Source organism: Caretta caretta, chromosome 15, assembly GCF_965140235.1.
Source record: "Caretta caretta isolate rCarCar2 chromosome 15, rCarCar1.hap1, whole genome shotgun sequence".
NCBI classification, from domain to species: domain Eukaryota; kingdom Metazoa; phylum Chordata; order Testudines; family Cheloniidae; genus Caretta; species Caretta caretta.
Genome location: NC_134220.1, coordinates 12,711,866 through 12,734,445, shown reverse-complemented (window position 1 = coordinate 12,734,445; position 22,580 = coordinate 12,711,866). Strand labels below are relative to the sequence as shown.

Sequence of the window (22,580 nt, the reverse complement as noted above, 5' to 3'; positions counted from 1 at the left end):
AGGATGAAAATAATATTGATGTATCTGAGGTACATTGGTTTCATGGTGCATTTGTCCAGAAATTCTTCCTCAAGGTGGCCCATAAAGAGGTTGATATCGATATTATTTTCATCCTCTGGACAAATGATCTAAACTTCCCTACAGGTTTCCACCACAACTTCCCTTAAATGGTCCCTTAAAATATGTGTTAACTACTTATGCTAAACAATCTGTTCCACCTTGTATTTATCTACACCACTCTGAGTACCTTTCCCAGATCTGAAGAAGAGCTCTGCATAGCTCGAAAGCTTGTCACCATCACCAACAGAAACTGGTCCAATACAGTGTATTACACCTCATCCACCTTGTGTCACTAGCTCTGAAGACAGGCCTCACCTACTGCACATGAAGGTAGAATTGGTTCCATGGTCTCAGTTGTTAAGGAGAGAAGGTGTCTGACTAGTAAGAACCAGCTCTGTTACAGAAGTGCAAGGACACATTTTATTTTCAATAATCTTAGTGAAGGAGACACTGGATTCTGCATAGGAGCTAGGAGAATTAGCGAGAAGGGAAGGAGCATTCATCTTAGGCCTTGTCTACACTAAAGGGAAAAGTCAATTTAAGCTATGCAATTTGAGTTACGTGAATAGCGTAATTCAAATAGACGTAGCTTTGATCTACTTACCGCAGGGTCCACACTACATGATGTCGACGGGAGATGCTCTCTTGTTGACTCCCCTTACTCTTCTCAATCTGGTGGAGTACAGGAGTCGAGGGGAGAGCAATCTATGGTTGATTTAGTGGGTCTTCACTATACCCACTAAATCAACCGCCGATGCATCAGTCGCCATTCATTGATCCCCCAGTAAGTGTAAACAAGCCCTTAGTTAAATCCATCACCATAAAGAAAGAACAAGTCAAGAATAGGAAGGAGCCACAGCAGAATGCAGGCTACCAGCAGCAGGGCAGGTGGCTCACACTCTCTGTTTACTAGGTATCATAGCAACACTTTCAATCTTCAAAGCACCATTGCAAACATTCATGAGAGAGGAGGTCTCATGCTATACAGAGGAATACAGGAGTTTTCCAGGTGTCCTACAGCTACCATGTAATCCCGTTAGCACTATACAGTTCATTAGCTAGGATTAAAATGTGCTCAAATGCATAGATTCTGAAATTAAGGCTACAAAGCAAAGTGTTGAAATACTTACCGTTCCAACTCGGTTTATGGCACATGTAAAGCAGTGGTTAGCAATAGCTGCATTTCTTGCTTCAATTGGCCACAGTGACTCGCTGCAAATTGGTAACAAAAAAGGTGGTGATTATCGTTTATTTGCATGGCTCATAGCTAAATTTTGAGATTTCATGGGCTGTGGATACCTGTAATCTTGAGCCTCGCGATCAGGGAAACAAAAGCTAACCACAGCCAACTGCTGTCAATGATCTTGGATCACAAAGAGTGGTCACCCTCAATAGTGAGCATTTTCCACCAGATTCAGCACAGTTACCAACATTATTCCCATTCCACATATAGGGAGAGACTATTTTATCTGGTAACTTGGCAAATGCTGACTTCTAATGGTGACCACCATGATGAGAATTTTAAATGCCTGGCTTGAGATTTTCAAGCAGCCCAGGGAATTTAGATATGCACCTTCCATTAAAGTCATTGGGAGAAATTTTTTTCAAAACAGTCTGGAAGATTTATACATTAATTTTCAGGAATCCAAATAATATTTTGCAGCAGCATAGAAAGGTTCTTGCTCTAATAGCCTCCCTCCCCCTTTCTCCAGGAGCAGTTTCTGAGGCAGGCAGTGGGAAACTAGGTTGTCTGAAAGCTAGAAAAAAAAGTCCACCCCTCCTGCTCCCCTTGTTCTACTTGCAGGTTTCACAGACATTTTCAAAAGTCATTCCCCTATGCAGGGCTGCAGAACAAAAAGGCATGCTTGACAAAAGCAGCCCTGTAACATTTCAATTATTATCCATTAAACCAGTCTCCACACTGTACAGAAAACCAAGAACTGTGAAACGGGAAAGAATTCCTCCTCCACCTTCACCCTCAGTTCTTTTCCAAACTGGGACTCAATTTTGGAGACACTGAAAACTCAGTGTAGTTTTAGCCATGTCAGTCCCAGGATATTAGAGACAAGGTGGGTGAGGTAACATCTTTTATTAGACTACCTTTTGAAGAAGAGCTCTGTGTGGCTCGAAAGCTTGTCTCTCTCACCAACAACAGTTGGGCCCATAAAAGATATTACTTCACTCCCCTTGTCTCACTGAAAACGCAGGCAGCCTTCCTTTCATTAAGCATATTGAGACACAGGGATCAGATAATTCAAGAAGATATGGTTTGACAGTACCTACAGCACTGAAAAACAAGAGTGACTGGCTGTACACTCTTCTGCAAAATCACCCTCATAACAGCATGTAGCTGCCCAATATTGAGCTCCAAGGGGAGAGTGTGGGTGGATGACTCATAAGTAAATCTCAAGAAGACTCAGACACCTACAAGATGCTCATTGGCTTGATTGAAAGGACTAGGTTTATCACTCCCCCTGTTCCACCCTCCCCTCCCCCCCCCCCTCCCCCCAACTGCTGAGCCAACCTGACAGCACGTCTAAGAAAAAGGGACTTTGTTGAAAGGCTCCTGGAAATTACAATTTCACAGAAGGAAGGAGAAATACTGTGGGAAAAGAGATGATAGCCAAGAGGTTACTACAGAACAGCTTTCTTCCATTTCCCTAGAAACTCTTTTCTGCATGGGACTCAAGAGTCCTCTTCCTGCAATAAAAATTATACCTTCAAAAAGCAACCAAGAGAAGAAAGCCAATAATCAGGAGAGCCTGGAGCACCCAGAAAAGCAATGAAGTGCCTCAGGAAGGCAGTATAATTTCTGTTTGCTCTCCTTCTAATGGGCTATAAATGGACCAACATCACAAACATTATTTTAATGGTGACATTTGTAAAGCCCACTACAAGTGACGCTGTATTTACTAAACTCTTTTCTAAGGACATTTTCCAATATTAAACAACCTAAATCAGCAGCTATCAGCTCTTATTGGGAAACAGAATTGCCTTAGGCAGTCTGAGTGACAGGATGCTGTACACTTACTGATTCAAAATTATAGTTCCCTTCCACACCACTCCAAATATACAATTCCCTGTACTGGGCTTGGCTGTGGGTGTGTGACTTATGTATTCACTATGTGCTTATTTATCAATAATCACACTCTGGCTACTGCAATCTCCCTACTCTGAGTGGCTCATGTATTCAGAATTTTCAAGCTATTTGCCAGCAAGAAGATTGGCCTCACTGCTTCAATCTCTTCGGCTGATACAGAAAAATTCCAAATTTACATGAAAGAGAAGCGGAGAAATATGTGTGTGTGTGGGGGGGGGGGGAGGGCGCACAGAAAATGTCAAAAAAAATTTTTAAATGAATCCCTTCTCCATGATTTAAAACTTTCTGTTCTTTCCTGTGCCATTCAGCAGTGCTCTTGTTCCCAGAATAATTCATACATTTATGTTTACACAGTTTACACTGGGAGAGGCCCCTCCCTTCTCTTTGTTTTTAAAGACAATGAAAGGAAAGATATATTGCAATTATTCTGGACAGACAAGCACTGCTGAGTCAGAGGAAGGGAAAGCAGGGGCCTAAAGGGGGTTCAGTTAGTTTGAAGGGGTGGATTCCTTTTGTTAGATTTTCTTCCTTCACTTTCAATTTGAATATTACATTTAAAATGTCAGTGTCTTAAAACAACTCAACGGGGCTTCCTGTTACCTTGATAACAGCCATATCCTGAGGCTGACAGACTCAAAGGCAGCGTTTATTCAGCCCAGGAAGTGGTTATTACCTCAGATAAGAAGCACTACGGTCTCAGTTCTGCCAGGAGCTCTGCATGGGCAGAACTCTGCACCCCTATGGAGTTCCTTGCATTACTGGGGCCTAAGTTATTAGAATCCCCTAAGGCTGCCTACAAATGTTCTATCAACCAGCTCCTCACCTAGAGAAGGAGTGATCTTCTGAAACAGACTTAGCATTACTGAATATATTAATATTATTGTTATGCTGGGGGTTGGGCAATCACCCCACCTTGATGAAGTTGTTGGGCATGTTATACTAGTTACCTTCCATTCAGGCTAAATGAGGGGAAAACTAAATGCCCCTTTGTTTAGTGATGGCTGAAGCAATGGAAACTACTGCCCAAGGACTAGACCACTGGGCCAAGGGGTTTCATGGGGGTCTGAACACAAACACAGGGATGGGATACTGATTTGATTGCAGGGTGTGGGGAAGGAGCAGAGAGGTAGCACAAACACAACAGAAGCACACAGGAAAGGTAGCAAGGAAGTCTACCAGCCAGCCAGAGAAGCACTTGTAGTGTGACCCTGAGAAAAAGCTGAGAAAGAGCACATTTGGGTAGAGTGCTGGCTGGAAAGAGGCTTGGAACTGTGAGTAAATAACTGTCTCCTGCTGTTTGATTCCTACTGCATTCAGGAAAACAGGATTTTATGTATGTTCTTTGTAAATAAACAGGACTGCATCAAAGAAATACCCGACTCCATCATCAATTTCTCCTAATGGAAAAAAGTGGTTAGGCCAAAAAGGGTAACATTATTGTTATTTCTTATTTGTGCTACATTAGCACCTAGATACCAACTGAAATTGGGGCCCCACTATGCTCGACACTCTAGGAAAAGAGAATGACACCCCTACTGAATATGCATTTGGCATAGTGGTTTCAGCGTAACATATTATCAAAGTTGTATCCCAGCCCACATACCTTGGGGAGATGTGACTCTTGGGAGATGCCAGAATGTTGACCACTGGTGATAGTGAATCTGACGGTGAACATGATGAGTAACATTTTGGGTCCTTTTGCAAAGAATGGTGTGAGTATATGGATGTTCAGATGCACATTCTGTATTCTCTCTATCTACCTTGCTGGGTTGGAGTGTTTGTGATTTTACTAATTGTGTTAATAAAACTGTTACAAATACAAAAGGTTTTCCTAAGTGTGAGTGTTGCAACCATGCATGTCGGGGCTCCCAACTGGATAGTAATTTTAATAATACTGGGCCTGATCTTGGGATGAGAACCTACCAATCCTCTGAGTGTAATCAATATAATTAATTCATAATTAACAGGTCAGGCAACACTGCTTACTAGTATAGGAGTGTACATCCTACAGAACTGGATTTCTTTTCAGATTCCACTGTCATTTGGATAAATGAAAAAGTACATGTACTATACTGTGTGTCAAGATGATCCATTGACATATTCTGGAATACTGGACCTTAGCTAATAGATGCGCTTGTGATGCTGGCAGACCATGTGCCAGCTCATGCCAAAGCCCCAGGCCTCAGTGAATGCTTACAAATGCATATCTAGAAGCCAGGCCAATTCACTTGTGTAGCAATATAGATCAAAGTGACTACTAAATATTAATAAATACTAAACATCTGATGAAGTGAGCTGTAGCTCACGAAAGCTCATGCTCAAATAAATTGGTTAGTCTCTAAGGTGCCACAAGTACTCCTTTTCTTTTTGCGAATACAGACTAACACGGCTGTTCCTCTGAAACCTACTAAATGTATGAGAGTGTATTTGGTGTTTAAATGTCATTAAAAGTAATGGGATGTTACATGCACTCTTGTAACTTATCTGTATCCCGCTGTAACAGCAAATATTTACATTGTCTATACGCCTGTAACTAAATAACCCATCAATCTGAGAAAGAAGCCTTACGGAATGCAAATGAAGAACTTTAACAGCAAAGTGCTAATTTCAAATCAAGTGATCATTTTGTGTGATGATTGGAGATCAAAGACTCTAAATGCATTCCTTACTCTCCGTCCCCAAAGGAAGAGCCCACGTGGGTAGTGACCCTGTCAGCTTGTTTCCTATGAGAAGAAGCTAGAAGTATGGATTCAGGGAAAGATCCCTCATTTCTGGACTGTTTGGACTCTTACAGGGAAGGATACCAGATTCAAAGGGGAGATCCCTAGAGACAATCTGGATACCTTGAGAAGACTTTTGGGAAACTGGCAGTTTATTACATCACTACCACCATTTGGAATTACAAACTGTGTCTCATCTGTACATATATTTTACCTGCTTTAACCTCTCAATAACTCTTATTTTCTTAGCTAATAAGCCTTTAGTTAGTTTACTCTAGAATTGGCTACCAGCGTTGCCTTTCGTGTAAGATCTAGGATACCAACTGATCTGGGGTAAGTGATGGTTCTCTTGGGACTGGGAGCAACCTGCATGTGGTGTGATTTTGGTGTAAGTGATCTTTTATCAGAAAGTCCAGTTTGTCTGGGGGGCGAGATAGACTAGAGAATCTAAGGGGACTGTCTGTGACTCCATGGTAAGATTGACTTAGTGATCCAGGAGTTCACATCTTTATTGGGTTGGTGAAATCTAATCATAGAACACATCACCCGTTTGGGGTGTCTGCCCTGCTTTTGACAATCTGCCTTGTTGTAGGCACTAACAGTTGTGAGCCACTCCAAACTGATATCACTAAAATAAATAAATAAATAAATAAATAAATAAATAAATAAATAAATAAATAAAAATAAGTGTAATTCAAAACATTTTTTAAATGTTCCTGTCCAAAAGAAACACTTAGGAAAAACAAGTATGGTTTTCCTCTTTCAGGAAATGTGGGACGCGCAGGTATTTCACTCCACAATACAGCCCATCCCAAGCAATGGACAGCCCACAAGTTGTTTGTACTTTACCTGAGCTCTCCAGTAGTAGCTGAAGGGTTAAAGATAATCTCTGCTCCATTTAGACTGTACATGAGCCAGTTCAGGGGGTGATGGCGCCCAAAACAGATATTCACAGCAATCCTTCCAAACTGAGTCTGGAACACAGGGTGCCCTGTGTTGCCCTCCATATAGTAAGTAGACTAGGAAAAAACACAAGCAGGTGTCTTCAGGTACTGTCTCCGAGTTCACCCACCCCCCGGTAGCACCTTTAAAATTCACTAGATCTCTGGGGCACAACAGTATGTGAAAAGACAACATCCCTCAGCCACTAAATACCTGCATTGTATGTACAGATCCAACAGAAATGTCTCTCTTGAGCTGTAGAGATCAAATTCCAGTTCCATTTCTACTTCTCTTTACTCACTGCTGGACATAAGTGCTGTGCCACCTGTCTTTTTCACATGTTCCTGAAGCAATACTGCATTCTCTACAGACTTTATTACCTGATCACCAGACCCTCCATGCCAAAATGGTAAGAGCAAAAATTACAGCTGCTGCAACTGAAAGCAAGGTGTGACGTATGGCCAGAAAGGGTTAAACATCCTGCAAAATAAATAACCCTCAAAAGACATGTGGGGAGATCATTTTTGTGTATTTACATATGTATGAGTAGGGTCAACAATGTAATCAACAGTCCCTGTCTGTGCTGTATTCTGGTAATTCAGAGATAAAAAGAACAGCACAGGAGTACTTGTGGCACCTTAGAGACTAACAAATTTATGAGAGCATAAACTTTCGTGGGCTACAGCCTACTTCATCGGATGCATAGAATGGAACATATAGTAAGAAGAGATATATATACACATACAGAGAAGGTGGAAGTTGCCATACAAACTGTAAGAGGCTAATTAATTAAGATGAGCTATTATCAGCAGGAGAAAAAAACTTTTGTAGTGATAATCAAGATGGCCCATTTAGACAGTTGACAAGAAGGTCTGAGGATACTTAACGTGGGGAAATAGATTCAATATGTGCAATAACTCAGCCACTCCCAGTCTCTATTCAAACCCAAGTTAAAGGTATCTAGTTTGCATATTAATTCAAGCTCAGCAGTTTCTTGTTGTAGTCTGTTTCTGAAGCTTTTCTGTTGCAAAATTACCACCCTTAAGTCTTTTACTGAGTGGCCAGAGAGGTTGAAGTGTTCTCCTACCGGTTTTTGAATGTTATGATTACTGATGTCAGATTTGTGTCCATTTATTCATTTGTGTAGAGACTGTCTGGTTTGGCCAATGTACATGGCAGAGGGGCATTGCTGGCACATGATGGCATATATCACATTGGTAGATGTGCAGGTGAATGAGCCCCTGATGCCATGGCTAATGTGATTAGGTCCTATGATGGTGTCACTTGAATAAATATGTGGACAGAGTTGCATTGGGCTTTGTTGCAAGGATAGGTTCCTGGGTTAGCGTTTTTGTTGTATGGTTGCTGGAGAGTATTTGCTTCAGGTTGGGGGGCTGTCTATAAGCGAGGACTGGTCTGTCTCCAAAGATCTGTGAGAGTGAGGGATCATTTTTCAGGATAGGTTGTAGATCTTTAATGATGCGCTGGAGAGGTTTTGGTTGGGGGCTGAAGGTGATAGTGGAGTTCTGTTATTTTCTTTGTTGGGCCTGTCCTGTAGTAGGTGACTTCTGGGTACTCTTCTGGCTCTGTCAATCTGTTTTTTCACTTCAGCAGGTGGGTATTGTAGTTTAAAGAATGCTTGATAGAGATCTTGTAGGTGTTTGTCTCTGTCTGAGGGATTGGAGCAAATGCGGTTGTATCACAGAGCTTGGCTGTAGACAATGGATCGTGTGGTGTGTCCTGGATGGAAGCTGGAGGCATGTAGGTAAGTATAGCAGTCAGTAGGTTTCCGGTATAGGGTGGTGTTTATGTGACCATCGCTTATTAGCACAGTAGTGTCCAGGAAATGGACCGCTTGTGTGGATTGGTCCAGGCTGAGGTTGATGGTGGGATGGAAATTGTTGAAATCATGGTGGAATTCCTCTAGGGCTTCTTTTCCATGAGTCCAGACGATGAAGATGTCATCAATGTAGTGCAAGTAGAGTAGGGGCATTAGGGGACGAGAGCTGAGGAAGCGTTGTTCTAAGTCAGCCATAAAAATGTTGGCATACTGTGGAGCCATGCGGGTACCCATAGCAGTGCCGCTGACTTAAAGGTATATATTGTCCCCAAATGTAAAATAGTTGGGGTGAGGACAAAGTCACAAAGGTCAGCCACCAGGTTTGCCGTGACATTATCGGGGATACTGTTCCTGATAGCTTGTAGTCCATCTTTGTGTGCAATGTTGGCTTCTACATCCATAGTAGCCAAGATGGTGTTTTCTGGAAGATCACTGATGGATTGTAGTTTCCTCAGGAAGGGAAATGTGTTGTTTGGACTTCTAAGTAACCATTAAGGTAATAAAGAAGCTGTTTTATGCCGGCTTGGTAAATCTAAGTACTGGAATATCCACCAGCTTTATGGGGATTGTCTGCCCCATTCTTTGCAGTTCACCCTAATTGAGTGACCTCAGCTGGCCCCCGCTGGGACCTCAGTCACACAAGGGAGATGAAATAAGATGGTACAGAGGGAAAAGAGAACTCAGAATGGAGAGGTGGATAAAAGCCACATGAGCTTCCATTTCCGCTGGCTCAATTTACATTGCTGTCAGTGCCAACAGGAGGTAAAACACACAAACTTTGCTGCACTCAATAGATAAGTAGGGGGTTACACATTTGATAGCTTCTGTAGGCCCAGTTTATTGCACACATCAGGAGCTCCTTGCATTCCCCCATTCTATCCCACAGCTCCCTGGGTGCCATGCTCCCACCCTCACTATTTCAGGGACGCCCTGGTCTAGACCTGAAGAAGAACTCTGTGAAGCATGAAAGCTTGTCTATTCCACCAGGAGAAGTTGGTCCAATAAAAGGAGATTACCTCACCACTTTGTCGCTCTCATATCCTGGGACCAACATGGCTAAAACAATACTGCAAACGTACAAACATATACCATCAAGTTGAGTGTAAGGCCTTCACTAGGTTCAGCCAATAACACTTCTTCCTTCTCAAAATACATTCCAGTAATTCCATGAGTACCTAAAAATGGAGATGAATGCTATGTACTAGCTAGTAAACATGCATCACCAACTGTCACATATAACACCTGCTGTTTTCTTAATGGAACTCTGAACTACCTGTTAGGTTATGTCTTCAGAATAGAGTTAACTTGTGTAATCAGTACCTGGATCTGAGCACCCAGTGCAGCCTAGCCCAGGCGCAAGCCTCACTCAAGTTACTGCATCTTCACTGGTGCTGCATTCACTTGTGTTTGTCGTAAGGACTTCTGGAGGAATATCCCATGCTTCTTTTTGCTGCAGTAAGCTGAGATGCTCTATGATTCTTTTGAAGTGAATTGTGGGAGATCTTATCTGTCCTTCTCGGCACACAGGGGGAATTGTAGGAAGGCACTGGAGGACAATCAGCACTGAAGTGATTTAACTTTTATCCTCCCTGCAACATGGACAGGTTGCCAGCCCAAAGGAGATCAACTATTGAGCTCTTGTCTATAACCCCAGCCAGGCCAACCAGCCTGGGTTCAAAGCACCATCTAACTCAGATGAGACATTTTTATGTGTGGACAGGTGAAGGGTTAGGGACAACATCAAGTAAGACCCACAGTCAACTCTGCAGTGAAAACATACCCTTAGTGTCTTGCCATTAAAGATAAAACCTGTGATGATGTGACAGACTGTACCCCATGGTCACCATTTTTGCAAGTCTATGTTAAATTTGGTACAAGGCATGCCCTGTGAGGTATCATTTGAAAACTCATTCTGCAGAACATTAGTGTCCTGGTAAAATATGTATGGAAACATTGCATGTAAAGTTATAAGATTCTACTGTATAACATTGCTGTAACATGTTCCAAAGTTAGAGAGGCAGGCCCAAACCAGTTTTTCAGAGACAGAGGCACACTGGCACCCCAGCCAGGTATCAGCAGAATCAGATGAACTATTATAGACTACCACCTAGTTAAGCAGCCATTCTGCAGCAGGAAGAAGGGGTGAGCGAGAACTTCCCCATACTGACAATGAAACAGCTAGGAGCTTCTTTGTGAACAGACTGCCTGTCACCTGAACCCCAGCTGGAGGTAATCCTTAAAGAGGGGAGAAGGGTATAAAAATAAGAAACAGAGGCCCGCAAATCACCTCTCTCCCCTCATCTCTACTCAGGACAGCTACAATGTTTGAAACACAAAGGAAGCATCATTGAATTGGAGGGAGGTCCTGGCTGAAGCAATCCAGTTAGACTGCTGTAAGCGTGTGGTAAAAAAAAACTTTTGCTTTTAAATTCACTTAGCTCGTTAAGTTAGGTATCCATTTGCAATTTATCTTTTTTTTAGGGCTCTCAAGCGATTAAAAAAATTAATCACGATTAATCACGTTATTAAACAATAATGGAATACCATTTATTTAAATATTTTTTGGATATTTTCTACATTTTCAAATATATTGATTTCAATTACAACACAGAATACAAAGTGTATAGTGCTCACTTTATATTTATTTTTGATTACAAGTATTTGCACTATAAAAAAACAAAAAAAATTTAATTCACCTCAGACAAGTACTGTAGTGCAATCTCTTTATCATGAAAGTTGAATTTACAAATGTAGAATTATGTACAAAAAATAACTGCATTGAAAATAAAACAATGTAAAACTTTAGAGCCTACAAGTCCACTCAGTCCTATTTCAGCCAATCGCTCAGACAAACAAACCCCTGACAGACGTAGCTATGCTAATGTAACTTTTCAATGTAGACCAGCCCTTACAAGGGGAATCTCACAAAACTGAGTGACTGAGCAACAACAAGGCAGATGAAATTCAACACTGATAAGTGCAAAGTAATGCACACTGGAAAAAATAATCCTAACTACACATGCATAATGATGGGTTCTAAATTAGCTGTTACCACTCAAGAAAGAGATCTTGGAGTCACCGTGGATAGTTCTCTGAAAACTTCAGCACAGTGCACAGCAGTGATCAAAAAGGCTAAAAGAATATTAGGAACTATTAGGAAAGGAATAGAAAATAAGACAGAAAATATCATAATGCCACTATATAAATCCAAGGTTTCCCACACTTTGAATACTGTGTCCAGTTCTGGTCACCCAATCTCAAAAAAGGTATAGTGGAACTGGCAAAGGTAAAAGAAGGGCAACAAAGGGAACGACTTCCATATGAGGAGAGACTAAAAGGATTAGGGCTGGTCTGCTTAGAAAAGGGACAACTAAGGAGAAATATGATAGAGATCTATAAAATCATGAATGGTGTGGAGAAAAAGTGTTATTTACCTCTTCACATAACACACAAACCAGGAGTCACCCAATAATATTAATAGGCAGCAGGTTTAAAACAAACATAAGTACTTCTGCACACAATACACAGTCAACCTGTGGAACTCATTGCCAGGGGATGTTGTGAAGACAAAAAAGATAACTGGGTTCAAAAAAGAATTAGATAAATTCCTGGAGGACAGGTCCATCAATGGCTATTAGCCAAGATGGGCAGGGATGCAACCTCACGCTCCAGGCAACCCTAAACCTTTGACTGCCAGAAGCCAGGAGTGGAAGACAAGGTGAATCATTCCCAAATTCCCCTTGAAGCTCTAGTACTAGCCACTGTCAGAGACAGGACACTGGGCTAGATGGACCATTGGTCTGATCCAGCATGGCAGTTATGTTCTAATAAATATTTCTATTTCAAAACAGATCTGCCTATCTTGTATATTTTAAATTTATTTTTATTTCTCAGTCCTCTGTTTTTTCTACTATGATAGGAGAAGAAAAACAAGATTGTTATTTCTTGGGGGAATTCATCAGCTCTTGCTCTTTATTCCTCACCAGAGGTCACAATAATCTCCACAGCAACTAACTGATGTCTCAAGGAGGATTGATTTTTGTTTATTTATACAACCTCCCACACAGGGCTGAAAAGGTTAGAGAACAAATTTTTTCCCCTTTACATTTAGTTCTCATTGATTTGCCATGGATGATTGCAAGCTGGCATGTTTCTCAACCTGCTCTACGACAAACACCCAGTCTGAGAAATCCAACTCACTGCCCTCCTCAGGTTTGGATTTTGTTACTTTACTGTTGTTTTCTCTGTTAATAAAGATCGGAATAATCTTTCCCCCAGTCTGAGCTGCTCAGACCTCACCCAAGGTCTGTCTATCTCTCTCTTTTCAGAGAGCCATGACTATCTAGGTTATATCCAGGCAGGGTAACAAGTTACCAGCAGACTATCCTTAACCCCTTCCAAGCACAATCAACACTTTTTAACAAGATGGGGTGTTTTAGGCAAACACTACTTACCCGTTACAATGAAGCTGATAGGGTTGGAATTGTCAAAATTGTTTAATTATGTTAATAGATTGTTTTGATGCTTCTCCTGGGACTCATGGTCACATAGACCACCTCCCATTGGTGATCACATAACAACCCTGTGGCAACTGCAGCAATTTCATGCATAGAAAAGTGAAAGTACTCATATACAGTTTAGCTGCCTTTCATGCCTTTTCCAGTTTCACAGCTGGAAACAAAGAGAAACATGCAACCAGCAAGTGCTACACGGACCACAGTTTGGGAACCTCTGAGACAGAATGTTCTAGGCCCATACAGTACGAACATTTATTATGTTTTTATTTATTATGTATGGATTTAACTATTAAATAAGGTGTGAAGAACATGGAAGGTATGTGTATTAATTTGTATGAATGTTTATGTGTGTGTGTAGGGAAGGGGGAGGATTTGGTGGCTACTGTAGTGCTGGCTAAAAGGCAGCTAAGGGTTAAACCTTTCAGGAACCTGAAACAATCGCTAAAGACAGAAGTCAGTTGCCTGGTGCTCAGATAATACTATGAATCCATTGTATGAAGACTACCTCCAACCTGCCCTGGAGAAATGCATTCCAGTTTCGTCAGCTCCAGGGGCTTAGCTTGAAACATCAGGAGATCTCTGGGTAGGAAATTTCAAACAAAGGAACTCTGAAATGGATAAAAGGCAGCTTGGATCTTGAGGGACACAGCACGCTGACTGGATGGCGGGGGATGACTATGAGAGAGGCAGCAGTTGCAGGGGTGCAGCCTGCTTCGTGCAGCCCAATGCTTTGGGGGTTCCTGGGTTAAGCAGAATCTATTTAAACTAGCAAGGAAAGATTAGGTTTAGGTAAGACAATATGCATTTAGGCATTTGTTATTTTTAACCCTTTTCTCTCTGCTTGTGATGTTCCTACAGATAAATAAACCATACTCTGTTTTGAACAAGCTGCTCTATGTCATTGCATTTACCAGCTGGTCACAGCTCCCTGACAGAATTTTGGATTGAGGTCAAACCCAGCTGGCCATGCTGGAGGTACTATGGTTTATAAATAAAGGTGCTGTAAACTTGTGGTCTAGTCAAAAGTGGGATGAATTGCAGGATTCTACTTAGGGAAGTGCAGGTATAGGCCTGTCACCTGAAAGAAGCGCCCATGGAGAGATACAAAGAGATCACAGGTACAGTTCATCCCTGAACCATATAACACAAGGCTCATCAGCTTACAGGAAATTCACCAGGAGTGTGACTTCATCAGAACCCCACAACTGACACACCGTAGCTATGAATTACACAATTTTTATAAAGCTCATCAATATTTTTGTGAAGTTGCTTTGTATAGAAAAGCCCATTGGGATGATAACCTGTATTGTGGAGCAGATTATTTTGGGGAAATATTATAAAACAAAGAAAATAACTTAAAATAAATCAAAGCTACAATAGCATCTTGGGAATTCTGGTGGCATCATATTCCATGCTTGTGATTTTTGAGCGCACCAGAAATCCCTCAGTGGTATCATCATAGCCACACAATTCTACCTTGACAAAATGGACAGGACAGTTATGCAGCTACACTTTCCAACACTCTACCATATAGAGACAAGCAAGAGCTACAAAGTGAGGACAGTGTATTATAAGCAATGCTGCATCTCACCTCATTAAAATCTCCAATCCTTGGAATGTGATTTTTCCTGCTCTTCCCAAGGACAGATCCAGAGTTTGAAATCACCACTGCAGTGTTCCACAAAGTTCCTCCATGTACATCATCTCTCTCCAGAATTGGAGACACCACAACCATATTGTGTTTCTTTGCCAACTATAGAAATGAATAGAAAATCTCTATTACGGAAAAGCCTGTTATGATTAACTCTGTTTTCATCTTTTTCCCCTCAAAGTAGAATACAGGAGAGGTTTTCATTCTGTGCATTATTCTGACCTCAGCTAAGCACTAGTGATGAATATATGATGTACTGGAACTCTAGTGTTACAACATTTTTCTTGTTCAGAGAGGGATACCTCAGTGAAAACTTTCCAGTCTGAATCCTTCTAGCAGAAGCACCAAGTTCCAGTTAGATGAGTTCTGCTGTAGCAGCAGTTTTTAACCTGTAGGCCAGACCCACCCACCCAAAAGGGGCATAAGGAACTGCTGAGAAATAAGCGGGGGGAGAGGGTGTTTAATCCTGCTCTCATTCTCTCATTCTGGTACACTGCTTAGTGGATTTGCTTAACAAGAGCTGGCTGAAAAAGGTAAAAAAAAAATCATAGGACATGCTTAAAAGAACATTTTTTATTTTCTGAAAAATAATAAATCAGTTTTTCCAATGAAAAACCAAAACAGAAAACTGAATTTTTTTTTCAATTTTTGTTTTACCAGTGACAAATTTTCCAAGACAATTCTCATTTCATTCCAATAGCCATTTTCCATTGAAAAAATGTTTCTACTCAGAATTTTTGACCAACTCTACTTAACAACTTGTGCCTGAGCCTCAGATTCTAAAGCTTCCCATAAACCCTTGTGCTGATTCCTGATGCCTTCTACAAAGAACTGGAGCAAAGGATTAATGAATGCATTTGCTAAGGCTTTCCTGTGAATAACTGACATGTGAAATCACAGTATGGAAAGTGGACAACTCTATGCAGACATTTATTAAATCAGTCTGGACCTAGTGATCATTTTTATTCTCTTTGCAAAGCATCTCATGTTTGGCTTTTACCTACAAGATAAAGCATTCAGGTTATCTTCAGCAGCAATGCAGAGGCACATGAAACTGAATCCAACAGTTGGGAACAAAAGGATTCAGGCAAGGCAGAGTCTTCCAAGGATGTCCCAGGAATCCACTCTCTAGAACTAAATCCCAGATTCTACTGGCCGCTCATCGTTTAAGCATTGTTTGTCCTTGTATTCTTCCTTTCATTAAATTTAGGGTTAGTAACATAACAGAAAGATGTTACACAATTTGGATCCCCAGTTATGCTAGGTATAGAACTGTGACACTGTGCACCAAGAGCAAATCCTTTTTCGAGTAGGAATTTAAATTCCTCTTTATTGCAACAGATCAAATATAAGAAAGTCTTTGATCAACGAGTTATTGTAGTTACACAGTACATAGTGGATCCACACTTTGTAAATACATTTATGTTTAAAAGTATAGGTGCTGCCTTATCCACAGAAATCATAGCATCACAGTACCTTTTAATGTTCTAGCAAGAATATTTTGCACCAAATGTTAGTACTGATAGGTTATTTAATCTTTGGTCAAATGACATTTTCTCTTCTTTCCCCTCATGTAATTTTACTTTTCTATATGTCTGAATATTTCTTGCAGGATCTGCCCTTAGGTCATTAACCCCACATTGAGAAGTGCCCCACATTTGACCTAGGTCAGATTGAAGCTGTAAAGTGGTTAGATACACATGCTTAGTAGGTCAGATCACATCTGGGTAGATTCAGGCCCACAACAAACCTGATCATGTCAGTGAATTATTTAAGAAAGAAAAATACAACATCCCTTATAAAACAAGAAAACTGCAGCCTATTTAAGATGGCAAAAGGTGAAAATTATCCCACAATCATGCTTTCACTTAGCGATCCCTGGCCGAATGACTGCCAGCTATTAAAAGGTCACCTCCGGTGCACAGAAAGCTACATTCTGTGTTACATGTCAGAGGAAGGATGTAGAAGAATCATATGAAAGTGTTTCCCTTTCAGAACATTAGTTAATTCATCAGTTAATATTCTTTGTGTAATGCTTTGCTAATGCATAGTCTGTTCCATTCAAAAGGAATTTCTTGACTAGAAGTTAAAGATGACTGGCTGTGAAACTTATTTTCTTGTAAAAATATGGGAAAAGTCAGGATAGGAAGTCTCACATATCCTACAGGGTAAAAGGCATTATAAAAATTTAAAGTATGATTTTTTAAAAACTGTTTCATATTGCACGTGTATTGTCCATTTGCACTTTCACTAGCTCTCACAATACATGCTTTGAACGTGCTGGAAAATTATTTTTGGTTCTTTGAGTCTTACAATGTATAAGACTGATATACAAAAAGTGACCACTACAGAATGGTATGAATTCAGCTTTTTACCTTTTGGCAGAACCTTGTCGTCAGACCATCTTCTGCTGACTCAGCAAATTCAGTCCATGGAAGCTTCTCTCTTGTACAGAATGCAAAAGGCATAGCTAGAAAAACACCAACATGAGAAGTCAATACAAAGACTTTAGGTCACTGAGCTGGTATGGGGTGGGTTCTGCTTTACTTATATAAAACAGGTCAATGAAATGTGTTCAGAAGCTGCTTTTGTGCAAACAGAGAAATAATTACCACATCTGAGTATGGTATTACTATCTTCTTCTCCCTGCAAAAAGGAGTTTGATTCTTGAGAATGTGCCATTTAGGGGTCTCTAAACTTTAGATTTTCTAGGCTGCATTCTCACAGATACACTGTGACAAGACCAGCCACATATAGTTCCAGTGCTCTATATGCAGCAGACCAAGATCTAATTTCCTCTTACTCCACAGCCCAGCAAGGACAAGAAGTGTTGCACAGTCACTCAGCTCTATGGAGCAAAGACAGCACCTTATAATCAGCCAACATTTGTTCAATTAAGAAGCCAGACTGAGTCCCTACTGATTTGAAATGGGAGGCCTGTCTGGCCAGAAGAGAGGTGGTTATGATTAGAGACGAAGAGGGTAGGAAGTTAGTATAGGTGCAATGAGAGGGGAAGATTACCCACTATCTCACACGGGGCAGAGGATCCCCTGAAGGCGCGTCTGAGGAAGAAACCTGCAAATTAATGACTAAGACATATTTTCCTCAACAGCCACACAGGAGGTCCTTCAATTTTGGTTTTGGCTAGTCCTAAACCCACACATCCTCCATTTTCATTTAAATATTATTTTTCTGCTGTTGGGAATCTTCCTAAATGAAACAAAACTTCCAAGAAAGAAAAGGGGAAGAGCAAGTGAAAGAACACACAGTAAGCATAACTAAAAGCATCGCCCAGATGCAGACCCTGCCTTTGCAGACCAACATGGAACCTGCACACAGCTCTGTTAACAAGGATTCTTTTAAGTTTCTTTCAGAAAATAAAGATTAGGATCAGAGGATTGTATCCTGGAATCTCTGTTTCATAGCTGCGGCGGAACATTTTTAAAATATAGGGTACCTGTTAAATGGAGAGGAATTGGCTATTTTCAGAAATTTTAGCATTTTAAAGGCAAAAAATCTGGACTTCGGGAGACTACAGAAAATACTCACTCCAAGCCTCTTGAAAGCAGATCACATTGACCCCACACATTGCAGCTACCTCCACGATCTCCTCTATTCGCCTGTGCAGTGCAGCCACCTGGTTATAAGAAATTTGACTCTATAAAAATTCATACATCATAATTCACTTATAACATTACGGTTTTGGTTCTGCCACCTTTGTTCACACTAAGCAGTACCATGCTTGGCACTTCACCCCATTCATTTCAGTGAGAGTACTTGTAGGGTAAGTTATTGCTCAGTACAAGCAATGGTTGCAGAATTAGGCCCTAAAGAGTTAGGGCATTTTAAAAGGTATTTAGGGGCCTAAACATTCAGATAGGTGCCTAATGGGATTTTCAAAAGCACATATCTGCATCTTTAGGCACCTAGATTCATTTGAAAAACTGGCCTTTAGTCCCTATATGTGCATTAGAGATCTATAAACCCTAAAAGAGTGACACAGAAAAAAACATTTTGATGCTGTTTTGAGATGTGACACTTAGCAATGTGAATGAGTAAGCATAATACCACCAGAGGTTAGACCAGCCTATTGAATTGATATCTGTGCATCCTGCAAGCACATATAGATTCCAGATCTTCCCCTAAAATACCAGCCCAGGAGCTAGCAGAGTTGTGAACTGACAAAATGCTTGTTGGAGCAGTATGTTGCTTCACTCGAGCCCCATACATCTGACAACTTCGACCAGAAGTTCTTTGACTAGAAGTTAGGAGGCCATCGGCCCTATGGTTATCTGTGGGACAGTTGCCTATGTTTGGATAAAGGAGAGATGGGATGATCAGGGGCAGGGATGGCCATGGACTGGCTACTCCTGAAATGCAGACAAGCTCCTCCTTTTGGCATATGCTCTGGGTCTAATGAGAGAAGCTCCTGCTCTGAGGCTTGAAATGCACACACACACGCACACACAGAGTTAGTAAAGACGCTTCAGTCAGTAATATACAAGTTATTACCCTCAAAGCATGTTTTAATGCATCCCTTACAAGAACCAAGCAGTGCACCAGTGATGGCCTGTTCATATTTTTTTTAAGTACTTAAAAATCTTTACACAGGAACTCCTCTCACTGGAGAACTCTAGTTACAAAGAGGCATAGGGGCAGTGGCAACGAGATTTGGAGCCATTCATATATATATTCATCTCAAATCCAACCCAGACTGATACTGACCTAAGAGATATAACAGCTGTGTAGCGTTATGCAAAATGACTTGGTGGTCTCAGGCCAGTTTCTAGTAGACAGGCATCCACATAACAAATGGCAGCAACTGGCACTCTTTTTGGCAGACACCACAGAGAAAGCAAGAACTTGACTAACACAGAGAATGAGCTACTCTCTCTCTCCAAAATACAGTGTTGAGTGAAATTTCTGCCCTGTGAATAAATTGGACTATTGGTCTAGCATATTTCACAAATGTGGAATTCACCTTTATTTTGCTTTTAAAAAGACTTCATAGATTTACATAAAACTTGCACCTGTGCATCTTGTATCACAGACATGCCAGTGTTCTTCTGGTGAAAGACTCCCCTCAGACCTTTGACTTACTGCTGTATAAAGAGTCTTAGAGCGTAGAATTTATACAAATCACCAACTCTGCATTCTGCAATCATCAACTTTCAATTCTCTGAACATGAAACCTTTCTGGTTCATTTGACAGGTAAAGGCTTTTAGCTTAGAAAGCCAGCAACTAAAATATTTAGCTTCAAGAAAACTACAAATAGCTCGGGCGAGTCAATAAGTAAACAATACACATGAGATTTTCTGATGGAGCTGCATGTTCTTCTTTGAGTAACAAGACTTCTTGGCCATTTACCATTCAACAAGTCAAATCCAAGGACATTAGGTAACATAGGCCACAAAACTGAGAGCGGACAACACAAGAAATGCAGAACTGATAGTGTGACATGTGAAAGACAAGGGGGGTGAGGTAATATCTTTTACTGGAACAGCTTCTGTTGGTGAATGAGACAAGCTTTGAGATACGCAGAGGTCTGGGAAAAGTACTCAGGGCTTGGTCTCACGTACAGTAATGCAGCTATGCTGTGGTAGCGTTTTAGTGAAGATGTTCCTATGCCAAAGAGAGAGCAGCGTAGTTAATCCACCTCCTTGAGAAGCTCTCCCGTCGATGTAGTACGGTCTACCCGGGAGAGGGCAGGGGGGGTGGAAGAGAATTGTAGGTCAGTAGCGCTCAAGGGTGTGGATTTTTCACACCCCTAAGCAACACAGTTATACCGATATAGGTCTCTAATGTAGACCTGGACTCAGAGTGTCACAGCTCAGTACAAGGTAGAACAGATTGCGAAATATGAGGAGTTAACACATTGCAAGAGATCCTTCAGGATGATGTGCACAATTTCTCTGCAATGTGCACAAAATCACCTCTGCAATCACTGGACAAAGAAGCGTTAAGGGGTTACTTACTGTTGTAATGAGACACAAGACCAGTCTCGCTAAGAGCTTGTTTATAGTACCACTAAAATCATAATTTACATCGCTCAGGGGTGGGATGCTCTCCTCTAGGGTTGCCAATCCTCAAGGATTGTCCTGGAGTCTCCAGGAATTAATCTTTAATTAAAAGATGATGTCATGTGAGGAAACCTCCAGGAATATGGCCAACCAAAGCTGGCAAGCCTATCTCCTGCCGACACAGCTTCCTCCTCTCAGTGGGGTGGAGTAATTACCTCCATGGGAGAGCGCTCCCCTGTCAACACAGTGTGTCTTTCCCAGACCTGCTACATCCATCCCTGCAGCTGTGCCACTGGGGGGATGGGGGAGGTAGTGAAGACAGGCCCTAAGGAGTCCATGATTTCAGTGTCACAGAGCTGGGAATTTAAGCAGCCAGGCTCATGACAGGTGTTGATCCAGCGGAGGAGCTGGAGCGGGCTGACCCAGAGCCCGTGACTGTACCTGTTCCGCCACGGGTGTATCTGTGGGCAGGGGGATTTTATTCTGAACCAGCCCCACTCGGACAACGCGGGGCTGCCTCAGCTGCTCGGGCGCCGCTCCGAATCCACAGCCCTGCAGCTCAAACGCCCTCTGGCCCGCGGCCGACAGAGCCGCCGCCGGCAAGGCGAGTTTTCTGAAACGGCAAAGGAGCGGAATCAAGGGCGCGCGCGCGGGCGCGGGCGCGAGCGCGGGCGCCGCGCGCCTGCCAACCGCCAGGCGGGACAAGGCGGCTGCTGGAGGCTGCGCGGCCACCACCCCTCAAGCCAAACCTGAGGCCCAAAGGCCTCCAGCAACGGCCACGCCCCCTCCTCCCGGCTCGGTTACGCCGCCCGAGCTAAGGCGCCCCCCACCCGGGCCTCAGTCCCACTGCAACGCGGGCCGCCGGCGCAGGGGCTGCTGGGAGCTGTAGTCCCTCCCGCACCTGCTCAGGCTCCCGTAGAGGATCCGCTTCACTTCGCCGAGCTCCTCGGGGGGGAGGTGCCGCTCCAGGCATTTCTCCAGCGAATCCAGACCCCCCGCCATAGCGGCTCCGAGGACGAGGGAGGCAGCGGTGGCCACCAGCGGACTGCACGGGACCGGGCAGGCTAAGTGACCGTTACGCCCCAGCGGCCGGCCCGGCACTCCCGCGAATGAGACCGTTGGCCCGCGGGACACGCCCCCCCCACCCCTCAGGGGGGTTTTGGCGCGTTCCCCTGCTCGGGAGGGGCCCGCTGAGGGGCTGGACGTGCGAGACCTGGTGGGGTCACGGGGATGGTCGCTCGCTGGCTGCAACCTGGGCAGAAGCAGTGCCAGCTTGTCCCCCAGGGCCCCGCCAACCTGCCTCTCACAGCGCCCTGGGGGTAGCACCGCCATGGGGATGGGGTGGGGGCACTGTCTGTCTCCATGGTCCGTGCACTCTTTTGTGGCCACCCACCCAGGGTTGGTTGGGATGTGCCCCTCTGGCCTAGCCTGTCGCTCACTGAGTAGATGGCACCCAGCGCTGAACGGGTGCATCTCCTACCAACCCCTTGGAGCTGTGCAGGCCCTCCGCTTACCCCCTGTTCCCATTAGAATCACTACGGGGCGACGGCCCCTGCCATGCCCTGGCTGTTGATCTAAAAGATCTGCTATAGGTCCTATGTTGGGGGAAGTTCTATAGCCCGTGTTATACAGGAGGTCAGACAAGGTGGTCACAAAGATCCCGTCTGGCCCCCTCAGCCTCTAATCCCTGGCTAACCTAGAACCAGCACACGGGCACAACACACTCTTA

At 42.8% G+C, this 22,580-nt stretch overlaps 1 protein-coding gene across 2 annotated transcripts in view; it reads right to left on the bottom strand.

Annotated features, from left to right (window-relative positions):
• The window catches only part of UPB1 (beta-ureidopropionase 1), a 32,548-nt gene extending 10,562 nt beyond the window's left edge, over positions 1-21,986 (bottom strand). Inside the window, exons 1-7 of one of the 2 annotated variants that reach the window (XM_075120250.1) lie at positions 21,753-21,986; positions 21,293-21,464; positions 18,380-18,467; positions 17,206-17,300; positions 14,771-14,932; positions 6,730-6,899; positions 1,191-1,272 (exon numbers count right to left, since the gene is read on the bottom strand). In XM_075120250.1, the coding sequence (XP_074976351.1) occupies positions 1,191-1,272; positions 6,730-6,899; positions 14,771-14,932; positions 17,206-17,300; positions 18,380-18,467; positions 21,293-21,464; positions 21,753-21,853 (870 nt within the window). In that variant the 5' untranslated portion in view covers positions 21,854-21,986. The remainder of the gene's footprint in view (positions 1-1,190; positions 1,273-6,729; positions 6,900-14,770; positions 14,933-17,205; positions 17,301-18,379; positions 18,468-21,292; positions 21,465-21,752) is intronic. The other variant, XM_075120251.1, reaches the window with a different exon arrangement.
• Between the last annotated feature and the right edge of the window lie 594 nt (positions 21,987-22,580).